The sequence below is a fragment of the Ranitomeya imitator genome, chromosome 1 (assembly GCF_032444005.1).
Source record: "Ranitomeya imitator isolate aRanImi1 chromosome 1, aRanImi1.pri, whole genome shotgun sequence".
Classification (NCBI taxonomy): Eukaryota; Metazoa; Chordata; class Amphibia; order Anura; family Dendrobatidae; genus Ranitomeya; species Ranitomeya imitator.
The window spans coordinates 303,087,809-303,105,838 of record NC_091282.1 but is presented as its reverse complement, the minus strand read 5'-3'; the positions used below and the strand labels follow the sequence as shown (position 1 = coordinate 303,105,838).

The 18,030-nt window shown below is 47.5% G+C and overlaps 1 protein-coding gene across 1 annotated transcript in view; it reads left to right on the top strand.

The window, feature by feature from the left end:
• The first annotated feature begins 4,888 nt into the window (after nt 1-4,888).
• Nucleotides 4,889-18,030, top strand: part of BCR (BCR activator of RhoGEF and GTPase) — a 101,996-nt gene continuing 88,854 nt past the window's right edge. Inside the window, exon 1 of the mRNA XM_069757562.1 lies at nt 4,889-6,291. Coding sequence (XP_069613663.1) covers nt 5,322-6,291 — 970 coding nt within the window. The 5' untranslated portion in view covers nt 4,889-5,321. The remainder of the gene's footprint in view (nt 6,292-18,030) is intronic.

The following is an 18,030-nucleotide window of genomic DNA, read 5'->3' as shown; positions in this document are numbered from 1 at the left end:
TCCACCAACTGAAATTTGTCAGGTCTTTTATTGTTTTAATACTGATGATTTTGGCATACAACTCCTGATAACCCAAAAAACCTGTCTCAATAAATTAGCATATTTCACCCATCCAATCAAATAAAAGTGTTTTTTAATAACAAACAAAAAAACCATCAAATAATAATGTTCAGTTATGCACTCAATACTTGGTCGGGAATCCTTTGGCAGAAATGACTGCTTCAATGCGGCGTGGTATGGAGGCAATCAGCCTGTGACACTGCTGAGATGTTATGGAGGCCCAGGATGCTTCAATAGCGGCCTTAAGCTCATCCAGAGTGTTGGGTCTTGCGTCTCTCAACTTTCTCTTCACAATATCCCACAGATTCTCTATGGGGTTCAGGTCAGGAGAGTTGGCAGGCCAATTGAGCACAGTAATACCATGGTCAGTAAACCATTTACCAGTGGTTTTGGCACTGTGAGCAGGTGCCAGGTCAGCATGAAGTGCTCCAAAATCTCCTGATAGCTAGCTGCATTGACCCTGCCCTTGATGAAACACAGTGGACCAACACCAGCAGCTGACATGGCACCCCACACCATCACTGACTGTGGGTACTTGACACTGGACTTCAGGCATTTTGGCATTTCCTTCTCCCCAGTCTTCCTCCAGACTCTGGCACCTTGATTTCCGAATGACATGCAAAATTTGCTTTCATCAGAAAAAAGTACTTGGGACCACTTAGCAACAGTCCAGTGCTGCTTCTCTGTAGCCCAGGTCAGGCGCCTCTGCCGCTGTTTATGGTTCAAAAGTGGCTTTACCTGGGGAATGCGGCACCTGTAGCCCATTTCCTGCACACACCTGTGCACGGTGGCTCTGGATGTTTCCACACCAGACTCAGTCCACTGCTTCCTCAGGTTCCCCAAGGTCTGGAATCGGTCCTTCTCCACAATCTTCCTCAGGGTCCGGTCTCCTCTTCTCGTTGTACAGCGTTTTCTGCCACATTGTTTCCTTCCAACAGACTTACCATTGAGGTGCCTTGATACAGCACTCTGGGAACAGCCTATTTGTTGAGAAATTTCTTTCTGGGTCTTACCCTCTTGCTTGAGGGTGTCAATGATGGCCTTCTTGACATCTGTCAGGTCGCTAGTCTTACCCATGATGGGGGTTTTGAGTAATGAACCAGGCAGGGAGTTTATAAAAGCCTCAGGTATCTTTTGCATGTGTTTAGAGTTAATTAGTTGATTCAGAAGATTAGGGTAATAGGTCGTTTAGAGAACCTTTTCTTGATATGCTAATTTATTGAGACAGGTTTTTTGGGTTATCAGGAGTTGTATGCCAAAATCATCAGTATTAAAACAATAAAAGACCTGACAAATTTCAGTTGGTGGATAATGAATCTATAATATATGAAAGTTTAATTGTAATCATTACATTATGGTAAATAATGAAATTTAACACTATATGCTAATTTTTTGAGAAGGACCTGTATACAGTGCTCTCCCCGCATTGTGTAGGAGCTGTATACAGGGCTCTCCTGGCATTGTGTAGGAGCTGTATACAGTGCTCTCCCGGCATTGTGTAGGAGCTGTATACAGTGCTCTCCCCGCATTGTGTAGGAGCTGTATACAGTGCTCTCCCCGCATTGTGTAGGAGCTGTATACAGGGCTCTCCCGGCATTGTGTAGGAGCTGTATACAGGGCTCTCCCGGCATTGTGTAGGAGCTGTATACAGGGCTCTACCGGCATTGTGTAGGAGCTGTATACAGTGCTCTCCCCGCATTGTGTAGGAGCTGTATACAGTGCTCTCCCCGCATTGTGTAGGAGCTGTATACAGTGCTCTCCCCGCATTGTGTAGGAGCTGTATACAGGGCTCTCCCGGCATTGTGTAGGAGCTGTATACAGGGCTCTCCCGGCATTGTGTAGGAGCTGTATACAGGGCTCTCCCGGCATTGTGTAGGAGCTGTATACAGGGCTCTACCGGCATTGTGTAGGAGCTGTATACAGTGCTCTCCCCGCATTGTGTAGGAGCTGTATACAGTGCTCTCCCCGCATTGTGTAGGAGCTGTATACAGTGCTCTCCCCGCATTGTGTAGGAGCTGTATACAGGGCTCTCCCGGCATTGTGTAGGAGCTGTATACAGGGCTCTCCCGGCATTGTGTAGGAGCTGTATACAGGGCTCTACCGGCATTGTGTAGGAGCTGTATACAGTGCTCTCCCCGCATTGTGTAGGAGCTGTATACAGGGCTCTCCCGGCATTGTGTAGGAGCTGTATACAGGGCTCTACCGGCATTGTGTAGGAGCTGTATACAGTGCTCTCCCCGCATTGTGTAGGAGCTGTATACAGTGCTCTCCCGGCATTGTGTAGGAGCTGTATACAGGGCTCTCCCGGCATTGTGTAGGAGCTGTATTCAGGGCTCTCCCGGCATTGTGTAGGAGCTGTATACAGTGCTCTCCCGGCATTGTGTAGGAGCTGTATTCAGGGCTCTCCCGGCATTGTGTAGGAGCTGTATACAGGGCTCTCCCGGCATTGTGTAGGAGCTGTATACAGGGCTCTCCCGGCATTGTGTAGGAGCTGTATACAGGGCTCTCCCGGCATTGTGTAGGAGCTGTATACAGTGCTCTCCCGGCATTGTGTAGGAGCTGTATTCAGGGCTCTCCCGGCATTGTGTAGGAGCTGTATTCAGGGCTCTCCCGGCATTGTGTAGGAGCTGTATACAGTGCTCTCCCCGCATTGTGTAGGAGCTGTATACAGTGCTCTCCCCGCATTGTGTAGGAGCTGTATACAGTGCTCTCCCCGCATTGTGTAGGAGCTGTATACAGGGCTCTCCCGGCATTGTGTAGGAGCTGTATACAGGGCTCTCCCGGCATTGTGTAGGAGCTGTATACAGGGCTCTCCCGGCATTGTGTAGGAGCTGTATACAGGGCTCTACCGGCATTGTGTAGGAGCTGTATACAGTGCTCTCCCCGCATTGTGTAGGAGCTGTATACAGTGCTCTCCCCGCATTGTGTAGGAGCTGTATACAGTGCTCTCCCCGCATTGTGTAGGAGCTGTATACAGGGCTCTCCCGGCATTGTGTAGGAGCTGTATACAGGGCTCTCCCGGCATTGTGTAGGAGCTGTATACAGGGCTCTACCGGCATTGTGTAGGAGCTGTATACAGTGCTCTCCCCGCATTGTGTAGGAGCTGTATACAGGGCTCTCCCGGCATTGTGTAGGAGCTGTATACAGGGCTCTACCGGCATTGTGTAGGAGCTGTATACAGTGCTCTCCCCGCATTGTGTAGGAGCTGTATACAGTGCTCTCCCGGCATTGTGTAGGAGCTGTATACAGGGCTCTCCCGGCATTGTGTAGGAGCTGTATTCAGGGCTCTCCCGGCATTGTGTAGGAGCTGTATACAGTGCTCTCCCGGCATTGTGTAGGAGCTGTATTCAGGGCTCTCCCGGCATTGTGTAGGAGCTGTATACAGGGCTCTCCCGGCATTGTGTAGGAGCTGTATACAGGGCTCTCCCGGCATTGTGTAGGAGCTGTATACAGGGCTCTCCCGGCATTGTGTAGGAGCTGTATACAGTGCTCTCCCGGCATTGTGTAGGAGCTGTATTCAGGGCTCTCCCGGCATTGTGTAGGAGCTGTATTCAGGGCTCTCCCGGCATTGTGTAGGAGCTGTATACAGTGCTCTCCCCGCATTGTGTAGGAGCTGTATACAGTGCTCTCCCCGCATTGTGTAGGAGCTGTATACAGTGCTCTCCCCGCATTGTGTAGGAGCTGTATACAGGGCTCTCCCGGCATTGTGTAGGAGCTGTATACAGGGCTCTCCCGGCATTGTGTAGGAGCTGTATACAGGGCTCTCCCGGCATTGTGTAGGAGCTGTATACAGGGCTCTACCGGCATTGTGTAGGAGCTGTATACAGTGCTCTCCCCGCATTGTGTAGGAGCTGTATACAGTGCTCTCCCCGCATTGTGTAGGAGCTGTATACAGTGCTCTCCCCGCATTGTGTAGGAGCTGTATACAGGGCTCTCCCGGCATTGTGTAGGAGCTGTATACAGGGCTCTCCCGGCATTGTGTAGGAGCTGTATACAGGGCTCTACCGGCATTGTGTAGGAGCTGTATACAGTGCTCTCCCCGCATTGTGTAGGAGCTGTATACAGGGCTCTCCCGGCATTGTGTAGGAGCTGTATACAGGGCTCTACCGGCATTGTGTAGGAGCTGTATACAGTGCTCTCCCCGCATTGTGTAGGAGCTGTATACAGTGCTCTCCCGGCATTGTGTAGGAGCTGTATACAGGGCTCTCCCGGCATTGTGTAGGAGCTGTATTCAGGGCTCTCCCGGCATTGTGTAGGAGCTGTATACAGTGCTCTCCCGGCATTGTGTAGGAGCTGTATTCAGGGCTCTCCCGGCATTGTGTAGGAGCTGTATACAGGGCTCTCCCGGCATTGTGTAGGAGCTGTATACAGGGCTCTCCCGGCATTGTGTAGGAGCTGTATACAGGGCTCTCCCGGCATTGTGTAGGAGCTGTATACAGTGCTCTCCCGGCATTGTGTAGGAGCTGTATTCAGGGCTCTCCCGGCATTGTGTAGGAGCTGTATTCAGGGCTCTCCCGGCATTGTGTAGGAGCTGTATACAGTGCTCTCCCGGCATTGTGTAGGAGCTGTATACAGTGCTCTCCCGGCATTGTGTAGGAGCTGTATACAGTGCTCTCCCCGCATTGTGTAGGAGCTGTATTCAGGGCTCTCCCGGGAGCTCCAGCATTGTGGAAGGAGCAGTGTGTACGCCGAGTAGTCCCGGCATTGTGACCGGGGCAACGTGCAGTGCTCTCCCGGTGGACACCATTGCTGCCACTGCCTGGCTGCCTCTCTCTGTCTCCCTCCCTGACAGGGAGCGTACACTCCGGCTGACACCGGGGGAGGAGCCGCGCCGGGCCCCGCCCACACGTACACAAGCAGCCGGGCACTGACACAATAGAGGCCGAGGATACTACGAGAGGAGTACGGAGACGGCTCCGGAGCTGAGACGCCCTGGACTCATCCTCTTATCACCGGAGAGCTGAGACCGGAGCACTACAGCCACCTTGGCGGCAGGAGTCCTGGTAAGAGAGCGCTGTGGAGTGGACACTAACATGGGTGCACCGGAGCCGGGCATACAGTGACATTTGGTGACACCTGGCGGGGGCAGAGCAGCCGTGTCCTCCATGGCCCCGATCTGATAGAAGACCACCTGGATGACCGCCCCTAGGTGCCACATTCACTGGTTACTCCATACTGGTTTTGCTGGACACACACTGGTGATGCCAGAAGCCCCATGCTGAGTTTCTTTGGCAAAGTGTCCCCCAGGGGCCCAGGTCAGGATGTTGGAGCCAGCAGGGTTTGTCGAGGCGTGGCGTGCCCAGTTTCCGGACGCGGAACCGCCACGCATGGAGCTGCGCACGGTGCGGGACATGGAGCAGGAGCTGGAGCGATGCCGAGTGTCCGTACGTAGACTGGAGCGGGAGCTAAGCCGGGAGAGGTTCCGTATGATCTACCTGCAGACCCTCCTGGCCAAAGAAAGACGAGGGTATGATCGACAGCGCTGGGGATTCGAAGAAAGGGATCAACCAGGTGGTGGCGAGGAGAGACCTTTGGGTCCTGGGCGAGAAGAGAGGGCACTGGGTCCGGCACGGGAGCCGAAGAGCCCAGAGGAAAGAATTAGAGGACCAGGTCGCAGGGAGCCACCAGTCGGAGCCCCTGATCTGTCTCCAGGGGACAAGCCTAGGGGCCCCCGCAGGCTATCAAGTCTGACAGAAAGGGATGCCCCAGAACCTCGTTCAGAAAGACTTCGCAGGGCAGCGTCTCATCCAGAAGGGAATCCAAGGCCCCTACAGCCCATAGAACCTCGCCGTGGACGCTCGTCAGACAGCAGTTGTGGCTGGGATGGCGACTACGAAGAAACCGAGTTGAATCCACGCTTCATTAGAGATAATGCACTACCTGGTCCTGGAGGTCATTGGGGAGGGCCGTGGCCTAGGCGCTCAGTTTCACCGCAAAGCTTTGAGGATCTAGGGGGCGGATATACACCTGACTGCAGCTCCAACGAGAACTTGACATCCAGTGAGGAGGAGTTGTCTTCTGGACCCTCAGGAAGGGTTTCACCACGAGGTCCCTGGGGTCGGTCTCCTCCCTCTCCTGGCAGTGCCAGTCCTCCCACACCTCAGGCACCCGCTCGCCACTGTCAGCTGAGGGTATCTGAAGCCGCAATTGTTGGTGTGAGACGTAGTGGACAGATCTGGCCAAGTTGTATTGACCCGCCGGGAAGGGATGGAGGATACCATGCAGATGGTGGTGAGAATATTCTATTTTATCCCTTTTTTTCCTTCCAGTATCGCCGAAACGTTTCAACATCTTTCCACATTTTCATTCCCTGCCTTTTTTTTTTTAAACATCTGGCTATCCTTCTGCCTGGCTATCCTTCTGCCTGGCTATCCTTCTGCCTGGCTATCCTTCTATCCCATTGTAATTCAGAGATAACTTTAATCTGTGAACTATGGTAAATAAGAGACCTGAAGAAGTGATGAAGCTTACCTTTAGCCACATTAAAGCTGGCGGTGCCCATGAGCCTGTACATGAGTAACGTTTTTGTAAAAGCTGCGTACAATGTTAACAGACCCACCCTATAATTCTGTTTGGACTCGAGCCACATTTATGTGCTGTCTAGTGATGAGCGAATATACTCGGTACTCGAGATTTTTCGAGCACGCTCGGGTGTCCCGAGTATTTGTAAGTACTCGGAGTTTCAGTTTTCTGTGCCGCAGCTGAATGATTTACGTCTGTTAGCCAGCTTGATTACATGTGGGGATTCCCCAGCAACCAGGCAACCCCCACATGTGCTAACAGATGTAAATCATTCAGCTGCGGCACAGAAAACTGAATCTCCGAGTACTTACAAATACTCGGAGGACCCCTGAGCATGCTCGGAAAATCACGAGTAACGAGTATACTCGCTCATCACTAGTGCGGTCCAGTTTTTTCTCTCGGACAGAACACTGACCCATATATCCATCAATTCTACAATCAGATCTGTATCTCCGGATCAGTCTCAGCCATTGAAGTCGATGCGGAGCTGTATAATACGGATGAGAAAGAGAAGACATACTTTGTACTTCAGTTTTCCATCTGTCTTTCATCCGTTGGTCACTGATTCATTGCTAAGAGAGTAAAGATAAATAGAGGCTCAGGCGATCTACTTATTTCAGTGAGAGAAAAAAACGGATGAGAAGAAAAATTGATACTGAAGAAAAACAGATTTACAAGATTGTGTGAGTGTGGCCTTAGTGGGGAGAAGGGTAGTAGGAGACAACTCAATAGACTGGTCCTCAGACCCCCATCCCCCGATACCATCCATCGGGAGAGGCTGGAAGCCCCCTGAACACCTTAGATAGGCTGCCCTCTGTCATTGTGGTGACTAGCTGTCCCTCAGCGCTGTATAAAAGATATATAGACGTATTATCATATTAACAACCCTTCTGCCTTCCACCCCAACCTTTACCTTGTCCCCTCCCAACCTTTACACACTGTGCGCAGACATGGATTGTGCCCTCCAGATAAAGACATATATTTAAGCTTCATATTTACCCTTTCCCAGCTGTGATCTCTGACCTGCTCTTCAGCTGTTGGAAAACTACAACTCCCAGCATTCCCTGATGGCTGGGAAGCACCAGGATGGAGACCAGGGACTAGCCTGAACTTTCCCAACAGCTGGAGAGCCGCACTCTGCTGACCACTGATGTTACTTCCTAAATTGTGAAATCTATGCAGAGCTCATAAATGGGAAGGAAACTCTGAATAATAAATAGGTCAGCTTTCATGGCATTCTGGGAAGTGTGTTTTTGTGAATAATCAAGCTTTACAAGTTTTTTTTATAAGCCCCTGAAGATGCAGTAATCCTAAGGCTCTATGCACACTGCATTCAAAGCATCAATTGCCCATTTACCGTAATTCCACTGCAAGAAAAAACCCTTATGTTCTTTTGCCATTGTCCAATGTTTAAAGATTCTCAGACCTCCGCACTTTTCTTTACAGTAGAAAAAATGGGTATACCTCTGCATAGCACCTCGATGGTGGCCAAATGGATATTTTTTTTGTGCCCTTGGGCCTATGTATGCAGCCTGCACTTCCCAGTGCAAGCACCAAAGGTAATTACGGTGGAAGCAGTCTGGATACCGCCTTGGAGTACGTGCTCACAAGTCTTTTTGCAGAGTTTTTGAGCTTGATTTGGAGAGTTTTTTACACAGCCTTATTGGGGTTTGTGCACACAAGGATTTTTTTCAGGTTGGTGAACCAAGAGGAAGAGACTTTAGGAAAGGCAGGAGTGTACTTGTTTTGTTTTTTCCCTAAAGAGACTTTTCTTGCGTTGTTTTTTTTTTCCGTCAGCGTGTCAGTGAGCTTTCCTATTGCTTTGTATTGTATAGTGTAGAGCATCTCCGGAGTGGAAGACATCTGAAGAGTGGTCAGGTCACTTCTTTTAACCGTCTTTGGAATCGTGAAGCGGGTGCATATACCCTTAGGTTTTTACACATCCCAGTTTCATGGATTGAGTATGGACCGTGATGAACAGATCGGCCTCAGGTCTCTGACCTGAATTCATACATGTCTATGTGGTCAGGAAACCTATGGTCAGTCCATGCATCATGGTCCATACTGACACCATGAAACCCGGCTGTCACATTGGGTTCATGAGACCTGCAGCACGTCCGAGCATTCAGATCCAAGTACAGACTGCTAAACGCATGTGTAATACTGGCTTTGGGGTATGAGAACACGTCTTTTGCATGCTGATTCTGCTTAAAAAAATGTTTAAAAATGGCCAAAAGATGGAACATAGTGTACAGCAATGTAAATACAACTTGCTGTGCAGATGTTCAGTCTTTTTAGCTGTTTTTTTTTAACCGTTTCAAGTTTTGAAACCTGTGTAGCAGAGAAAACAATTTACCTGACTGCCGAAAAACAACCAGAGATGCCAAAGAAGACTCATCAGGAAAAACACTGCCGATGTCTTCTTGAAGCGTCTTCCGTTTGAAAAATTCAGCAGGTACGCCAGTGTCTAAGGCTACTTTCACACTTCCGTCGTTTGGGATACGTCGCAATGCGTAGTTTTGGGGAAAAAACACATCCTGCAAAGTTGTCCGCAGGATGCGTTTTTTTCCCCATAGACTAACATTAGCGACGCATTGCCACGCAATGTGCGACGGTTGCGTCGTGTTGTGGCGGACCGTCCGAACCAAAAAACGTTGCTTGCAACGTTTATTTGAGCGTCGTGTCCGCCATTTCCGACCGTGCATGCGTGGTCGGAACTCTGCCCCCACCTCCCAGCAACTCCCAATGGGGCAGCGGATGCGTTGGAAAAATGCATCCGCTGCCCCCCTTGTGCGGCGCTTCCACAGTATGCGTCGGTACTACGCTAGTGTGAAAGTAGCCTAAAAGACACCATATCCACATCCCCTTAGGCTACACTAACACACCCATTAGACACGTCTGTGCTTTTTTAAAAAAGAAGTCCGATTATGTGATATGGAGAACCGAGCAGCTGCTATTCTTCCAATGGAAGGACCACCGCCCCCGGATGTTCAGGCGCCAGTTGTTCGGCCCCCGGTGGCAGCTTTTACATTGAGCTCCATTAAGGCTGTGTGCACACGTTCAGGATTTCTCGCTGAAAATTCCTGAGAAAAACCTGACATTTTCTGCAAGAAATCCACAAGAAATCTGCATGCGTTTTTGCCACGTTTTTTGATGCGTTTTTTTCCGGACATTTCCCAATGCATTTTGTAGTGGGAAATCCGCAAAAAAAAAAAAGCAAAATTAATGAACATGCTGCGTTTTTTACCGCGATGCATTTTTTTCCGCGGAGAAAAAAAGGAATAATGTGCACAAACATGCGGAATTCATTCTAAATGATGGGATGCTTATTGTATGCATTTTTTTTTTTTTGTGGTGTTATAGCGTTTTTATCGGGGAAAAAACGTGAAAAAACAGCAACGTGTGCACACAGCCTAAGGCTATGTGCACACGTTGCGGTTTTTACTGCGGATCCGCTGCGTTTTTGACGCTGCGGATCCGCAGCAGTTTTCCATGTGGTGTACAGTACCATGTTAACCTATGGAAAACAAAAAACCGCTGTGCACATGTTGCAGAAAAAAAACACGCGGAAATGCAGCGGTTTATTTTCCGCAGCATGTCAATTCTTTGTGCGGATTCCGCAGCGGTTTTCCATCTGCTCCAATAGAAAACTGCAGATGGAAAACCGCAGCAGAATCCGCATTAAAAACCGCGGTAAATCCGCAGTAAAAACCGCAGCGGTTTTTTCACTGCGGATTTTGCAAATCCGCTGCGGAAAATTCCGCAATGGAATCCGCAACGTGTGCACATAGCCTAAATGTTAACATCCGGCCACCTCTGTTGGAGTTGCTTGTCGGACCTTCCCCAATCTGATAATGATGACCTTTTGAGGTGAAAATGGCTAATCAATATCAGATGACAGGACAACCCCTTCAGATATAATGACCTAAAACCTCGCTGTAACCTCAATGTGTGAATATATTGTTTTACCTCCTCCAGTAAAAGTCAGCTATCTGCTAATCATGTTGGTTAACTAGAGCAGCAAATGCTGCTGACTGTGAGCGTCTCCGAGTATGTGTCCTACATTCGCTCCTCTATGTCTGAGCACGGGAAGAACATGGAAGGCTTATACTGGCTAAATGTTCCCAGGTTTAATGGGATTACTTGTATCTGTTAATTCTTTCTGTGAGACTCGTGATGAACTAATGAGTCAGGAGTCATCCGTGAGAATACAGCTCTGATGTTCGGAAACACCTGAGATGGAAAGAATTAGTTTCATCATCTGAAACCTGAATACTACGGCGACGCTGCTGACATCACTCTCTGCTCCCCAAAGCATTGCTTGTTCCATTTTACTAAATGCAGACCTTCCACACAGGAGATTTAGCTCATCCCCTCCACTATCTAATATACTAAATGTATCTAGATAGATAGTGATAATGTTTTCATTTCAATGGGTGATCGGCAGCTTTACTTGGCACTGTAATCATGAAACAAATGTTTTTAAGAATGCTCGTTGACCATTTTCTTTGTGTGAATGCAGCTTATAGAGAATCAGTCAGCATTTTTTTTCACTGTGTAATTTGACAGCAGCATGAGGTAAGGACAGAGATCCTGATTCCAGCAATGTATCACTTAGTTTACTGGGTGCAGCACTTGTGATAGAATTACAGTTTTTTTCTGTAGATTTAGCAGAGCTAGAATTTTTAGCCCGGTAAAACCCTCATTACACCACTGATTAGTAGCTTTCTCAGAACAGTGTATTGTGACAGCTGCTAATCAGTGCTGCGGGTACGTTTAGAGTAGGAGGCACCCAACCAGCTTGAGCTGTAGTGATAATCTCCTTCTGATAAAACACTTGTTGTATTGAAACAGCAAAGCATAGCCTAGTAAGTGATAAATCTCTATAATCAGGATCTCTGCCCCTGCATCATGGTGCTCTCAGATTTCATAGCAAAAACATTTTAAGGTCTAAATCACATAGTCACTAGTGATGAGTGAGTGTACTCGTTGCTCGTGTTTTCCAGAGCACGCTCGGGTGACCTCCGAGTATTTATGACTGCTCGGAGATTTAGTTTTCATCACGGCAGCTGAATGATTTACAGCTACTAGCCAGGCTGAATACATGTGGGGTGTTGTGAATTCTGCTTTTGGGCTCCCTCCGGTGGTTGTAGGTGGTAATGCAGTTGTCCCAGGGCTGCAGTCATGGTCAGGTGTTTCTGCTGATTGCAATTCTGACTGGGGTATTTAGGTTTGCAGGATTCATTAGTCCTTGCCAGTTGTCAATGGTTCTTGGGAGGTGTTGGACCTCTGTCTGGTTTCTCCTGCTTAGCTGCCAACTCAGCAAAGATAAGTGTCTGTTTCTTTTTCTATGGCACACATGCTGTGTGCTTGTTTTTTTATTGTATTTCTGCTCTGTTTGTAGGATTCTCTGGAGTTGCAGATATACATTCCACGTCTTTAGTTAGATGGAGGAATTTTTTGTATAATCTGCTGTGGATATTTTTGGAAGGGTTTTAATACTGACCGAACAGAACTCTGTCCTATCCTTTCCTATTTTAGCTAGAGTGGCCTCTTTTGCTAAATCCTGTTTCCTGCCTGCGTGTGTCTTTTCCTCTAATACTCACAGTCATTATTTGTGGGGGGCTGCCTATCCTTTGGGGTTCTGCTCTGAGGCAAGGTAGAATTCCTATTTCCATCTATAGGGGTATTTAGTCCTCCGGCTGTGACAAGGTGTCTAGGGTTTGTTAGGCACACCCCACGGCTACTTCTAGTTGCGGTGTCAGATCAGGATTTGTGGTCAGTACAGTTACCACCTACTCCAGTGAAAGTTATTCATGCGGCTCCAAGGTCACCGGATCATAACAGTGGGGGTTGTCTGGTTGCTAGGGAATCCCCACATGTAATCAAGCAGGCTAACAGATGTAAATCATTCAGCTGCTGCGATGAAAACTAAGGGCTCCTACTCACTTGCGTGAAATACGGCCGAGTCTCGTAGGTTAAAACCCGGCTCTGCCGTCGGCACTCCAGAGCGGAGCGTGCGGCCGCACAGCAATGCATGGAGCTGCTCCATCTCCGCTCTGGAGTGCCGGCAGCAGAGCCAGGTGTTACTATGCGAGACTCGGCCGTATTTCACGCAAGTGAGTAGGAGCCCTAAATCTCCGAGCAGTCATAAATACTCGGAGGCCATTAGCTCATCACTAATGGTCATGTTTGTGTCATTTTTTTTAACAACTCATTAAGGCAGGTTTTAAAATCATCAGTTTTCCATCTGTACGTCTGTTTGGAACATCCATATGGCATCCAGTTTTTACACAAACAACTTAATAAATAATAAGGTCAAATACAGTTTGCTAAATTATTATTTGTAATGGATGAGCGAAAAAAGGCATGACCTAAGGATGGTATCTGAATGTGGTTTTAATCTCACCAATTGACTTAATAATGATAATAATAATCGGTGAGTCTGATCCAGAATGTGGATCAAATCGGTACATGCTGCGTTTTTTTTCCCTTTTCTTACTGACCACCATAAAAATGTTCATGTGAAGTACTACATAGACTTGCATTGGTCCTTGTGCTGTAATATGCTGCCCGCTTTGCATATGGATAGCACAGGGATGGCCCAACTACACGTCTCATAATCTGCAGTTGGGCCAGGAGCTGCGGCCACAGTAAAGGCAAGAAAATACGGCCACGATGTGGTCGTGTGAATTGCCCTCGGGTAGGTTTATCCTGTATGTCAAGGGTATTGCCTAGCATATATCTCTAACGCAGTGCTCCCCAACCCTTCTTTCCTTGAGATCCACGTTGCAACTCTGATGGACGATCATGATCCACATCGACGTCCCCCGAATAGTGACATCCAGACCCTGCTTCAACCCTCCCATTTAACTACAGTAGTGACACCCAGGGCCCCCATTAAATGTGTAATGACAACCAATGTTTCCCCATAGAAATCACTGAGGCAGTATATTTACATACAGTGGGGCAAAAAAGTATTTAGTCAGTCAGCAATAGTGCAAGTTCCACCACTTAAAAAGATGAGAGGCGTCTGTAATTTACATCATAGGTAGACCTCAACTATGGGAGATAAACTGAGAAAAAAAAATCCAGAAAATCACATTGTCTGTTTTTTTATCATTTTTTTTGCATATTATGGTGGAAAATAAGTATTTGGTCAGAAACAAACAATCAAGATTTCTGGCTCTCACAGACCTGTAACTTCTTCTTTAAGAGTCTCCTCTTTCCTCCACTCATTACCTGTAGTAATGGCACCTGTTTAAACTTGTTATCAGTATAAAAAGACACCTGTGCACACCCTCAAACAGTCTGACTCCAAACTCCACTATGGTGAAGACCAAAGAGCTGTCAAAGGACACCAGAAACAAAATTGTAGCCCTGCACCAGGCTGGGAAGACTGAATCTGCAATAGCCAACCAGCTTGGAGTGAAGAAATCAACAGTGGGAGCAATAATTAGAAAATGGAAGACATACAAGACCACTGATAATCTCCCTCGATCTGGGGCTGCACGCAAAATCCCACCCCGTGGGGTCAGAATGATCACAAGAACGGTGAGCAAAAATCCCAGAACCACGCGGGGGGACCTAGTGAATGAACTGCAGAGAGCTGGGACCAATGTAACAAGGCCTACCATAAGTAACACACTACGCCACCATGGACTCAGATCCTGCAGTGCCAGACGTGTCCCACTGCTTAAGCCAGTACATGTCCGCGCCCGTCTGAAGTTTGCTAGAGAGCATTTGGATGATCCAGAGGAGTTTTGGGAGAATGTCCTATGGTCTGATGAAACCAAACTGGAACTGTTTGGTAGAAACACAACTTGTCGTGTTTGGAGGAAAAAGAATACTGAGTTGCATCCATCAAACACCATACCTACTGTAAAGCATGGTGGTGGAAACATCATGCTTTGGGGCTGTTTCTCTGCAAAGGGGCCAGGATGACTGATCCGGGTACATGAAAGAATGAATGGGGCCATGTATCGTGAGATTTTGAGTGCAAACCTCCTTCCATCAGCAAGGGCATTGAAGATGAAACGTGGCTGGGTCTTTCAACATGACAATGATCCAAAGCACACCGCCAGGGCAACGAAGGACTGGCTTCGTAAGAAGCATTTCAAGGTCCTGGAGTGGCCTAGCCAGTCTCCAGATCTCAACCCTATAGAAAACCTTTGGAGGGAGTTGAAAGTCCGTGTTGCCAAGCGAAAAGCCAAAAACATCACTGCTCTAGAGGAGATCTGCATGGAGGAATGGGCCAACATACCAACAACAGTGTGTGGCAACCTTGTGAAGACTTACAGAAAACGTTTGACCTCTGTCATTGCCAACAAAGGATATATTACAAAGTATTGAGATGAAATTTTGTTTCTGACCAAATACTTATTTTCCACCATAATATGCAAATAAAATGTTAAAAAAACAGACAATGTGATTTTCTGGATTTTTTTTCTCAGTTTGTCTCCCATAGTTGAGGTCTACCTATGATGTAAATTACAGACGCCTCTCATCTTTTTAAGTGGTGGAACTTGCACTATTGCTGACTGACTAAATACTTTTTTGCCCCACTGTATATTTAGGGCTCCTACTTTCACATTCGGTATTTTCCCATGAAGCTATCACATCACAATATTGCATCTAGCTTCAAGCTCCTCCTCTGAGGGGCAAGATCCTACTATACCCTACTGTAACGTATGCCAAATACAGTGGGGAAAATAAGAATTTGATACACTGCCGATTTTGCACGTTTTCACATCCGAAAGAGGATAGAGAGGTCTGTAATTTTTATCGCAGGTACACTTCAACTGTGAGAGACAGAATCTAATAAAAAACAGGAAATCACATTGTATGATTTTTACGTAATTAATTTGCATTTTATTGTATGAAATAAGTATTTGATCATCTACCAACCAGCAAGAATTCCGGCTCTCACAGACCTGTTAGTTTTTCTTTAAGAAGCCCTCCTGCTCTGCACTCATTACCTGTAGCAATTGCACCGGTTTGAACTTGTTACTTGTACAAAAGACACCTATCCACACACTCACATTCCAACTTCTCCACCATGGCCAAGACCAAAGAGCAGTCTAAGGACATCAGGGACAAAATTGTAGACCTGCACAAACCTGGGATGGGGTACAGGACAATAGGGAAGCAGCTTGGTGAGAAGGCAATGACTGTTGCCACAATTATTAAAAAAATACAAGATGACTGTCAATCTTCCTCGGTCTGGGGCTCCATGCAAGATCTCACCTTGTGGGTTAAGTATGATTCTGAGAAAGGTCAGGAATCAGCCCAGAACACAGGATGATCTGGTCAATGACCTGAAGAGAGCTGGGGCCACAGTCTAAAACATAGCTCTTAGTAACACACCAAAAATTAAAATCCTGCAGGGCACGCAAGGTCCCTCTGCTCGCGCCAGCACATGTCCAGGCCCATTTGAAGTTCATCAATGACTATCTGGGTGATCCAGAGGAGGCATGGGAGAAAGTCATGTTGAAGACGGAGGAGTACGACCTAAAGAACACCGTCCCAACCGTGAAGCATGGCGGGGGAAATATCATACTTCAAGGGGGGGAGGTTTCTGCAAAGGGGACAGGACGACTGCAGTGCATTGAAGGGAGGAAGGATGGGGTCATGTATCATGAGGTTTTGGCCAACAACCTCCTTCCCTCAGTAAGGGCATTGAAGATGGGTCATGGCTGGGTCTTCCAGCATGACAATGACCCAAAACACACAGCCAGGGCAACTAATAAGTGGCTCCGCAAGAAGCTTTTCAAGGTCCTGAACTGGCCTAGCCACCGAGTCTCCAGACCTAAACCCAATAGAAAATCTTTGGAGGGAGCTGAAACTCAATGTTGCCCAGCGACAGCCCCAACACCTGAAAGACGGAGAAGATCTGCTCATCTCTGCTGAGGACTTTGCCACACACTTTAAAAATAAGATCGACCAAAAAAGGCAAGTCTTCTTTGTTCAACCATCACAACCCCTTTGTATATCAGACCAATGCCCAAACCCCATAACCTCCCTATCCAACATCACTGAAGGAGGGCTTAATTGTCTCCTCTCCAAATCGCACCTCACCACCTGTGCGCTCGACCCCATCCCACCTCCCCAACCTCACCACCACAGTTATCCCATCCCTAACCCACCTCTTCAACCTATCACTAACTTCTGGCACTTTCCCTTCTGCTTTCAAACATGTCACTATCACGCCTATCCTTAAAAAGCCAACCCTCGGTCCAACTGCTATGTCCAGCTATCGCCCAATATTGCTGCTCCCATTCGCTTCCAAACTCCTGGAGCAGCTTGTGCACGCTGAACTTTCCTCCCACCTCTCATCTAACTTGCTCTTTGACAATCTACAATCTGGTTTCCGCCCCCATCACTCAACTGAGACAGCCCTGACCAAAATCACTAACGACCTACTTACAGCCAAAGCTAACGGACAATACTCTGTACTCCTCCTTCTAGACCTGTCCTCTGCTTTCTACACAGATGACCACTGCCTTCTACTACAGATCCTCTCCTCCTTTGGCATCAAAGACCTCGCCCTATCCTGGATCTCCTCGTACATTTCCAATCGCACATACAGCGTCTCCCACACTACCTCCTCATCTCACCCTCTCTCTGTTGGAGTCCCCCAAGGCTCTGTTCTAGGACCCCTACTCTTCTCAATCTATACACTTTGCCTGGGACAACTCATAAAGTCTCATGGTTTCAAGTACCACCTTTATGCTGATGACACTCAAATCTTCCTTTCTGGCCGAGACATCACTGCTCTGCTGTCCTGAATTCTGGAGTGTCTATCAGCCATATCCTCCTTCTTCTTCTCTCGCTTAATCAAACTCAATGTGGACAAATCTGAACTCATCATCTTTCCTCCATCCCATAGATCTTCCTTACCTGACCGATCTATCGCAATTAACGACATCATGCTTTCCCCCGTTCCGGAAGTCCGCTGCCTCGGAGTAACCTTTGACTCTGCGCTGTCCTTCAAACCGCACATCCAAGCTCTCGCCACCTCCTGTCGCCTCCAGCTCAAAAATATCTCCAGAATCCATCCTTTCCTCAACCGTCAATCTAATAAAATGCTTGCGCATACCCTCATCATCTCCCATGTAAATAATTGATGCATAGCCATTCCCCAGGACAATTTTATTTTGTCCCTAACTTACCAGGCCCCAGGTAATGAATCACCACCAAATGATCATTTATACATATCATCTAATTGCAAATTACTCTAGTCTTCAAGCCACATGGAAGAACTAGTTTGTTTTGTAATATTTCTTTGGCTATGCCACCATATATACATCTGAATGCAGTTATCTTTTTTGCAATCCAGGCATATATGTCTTGAAGAATGCACTGTATGAATGTAAAGCTAGTCTAAGAATCTTAGTGTTTTAGACACAATTTGAGCAATATGGTCAACATCTTTCCGCTGTTTAAAGG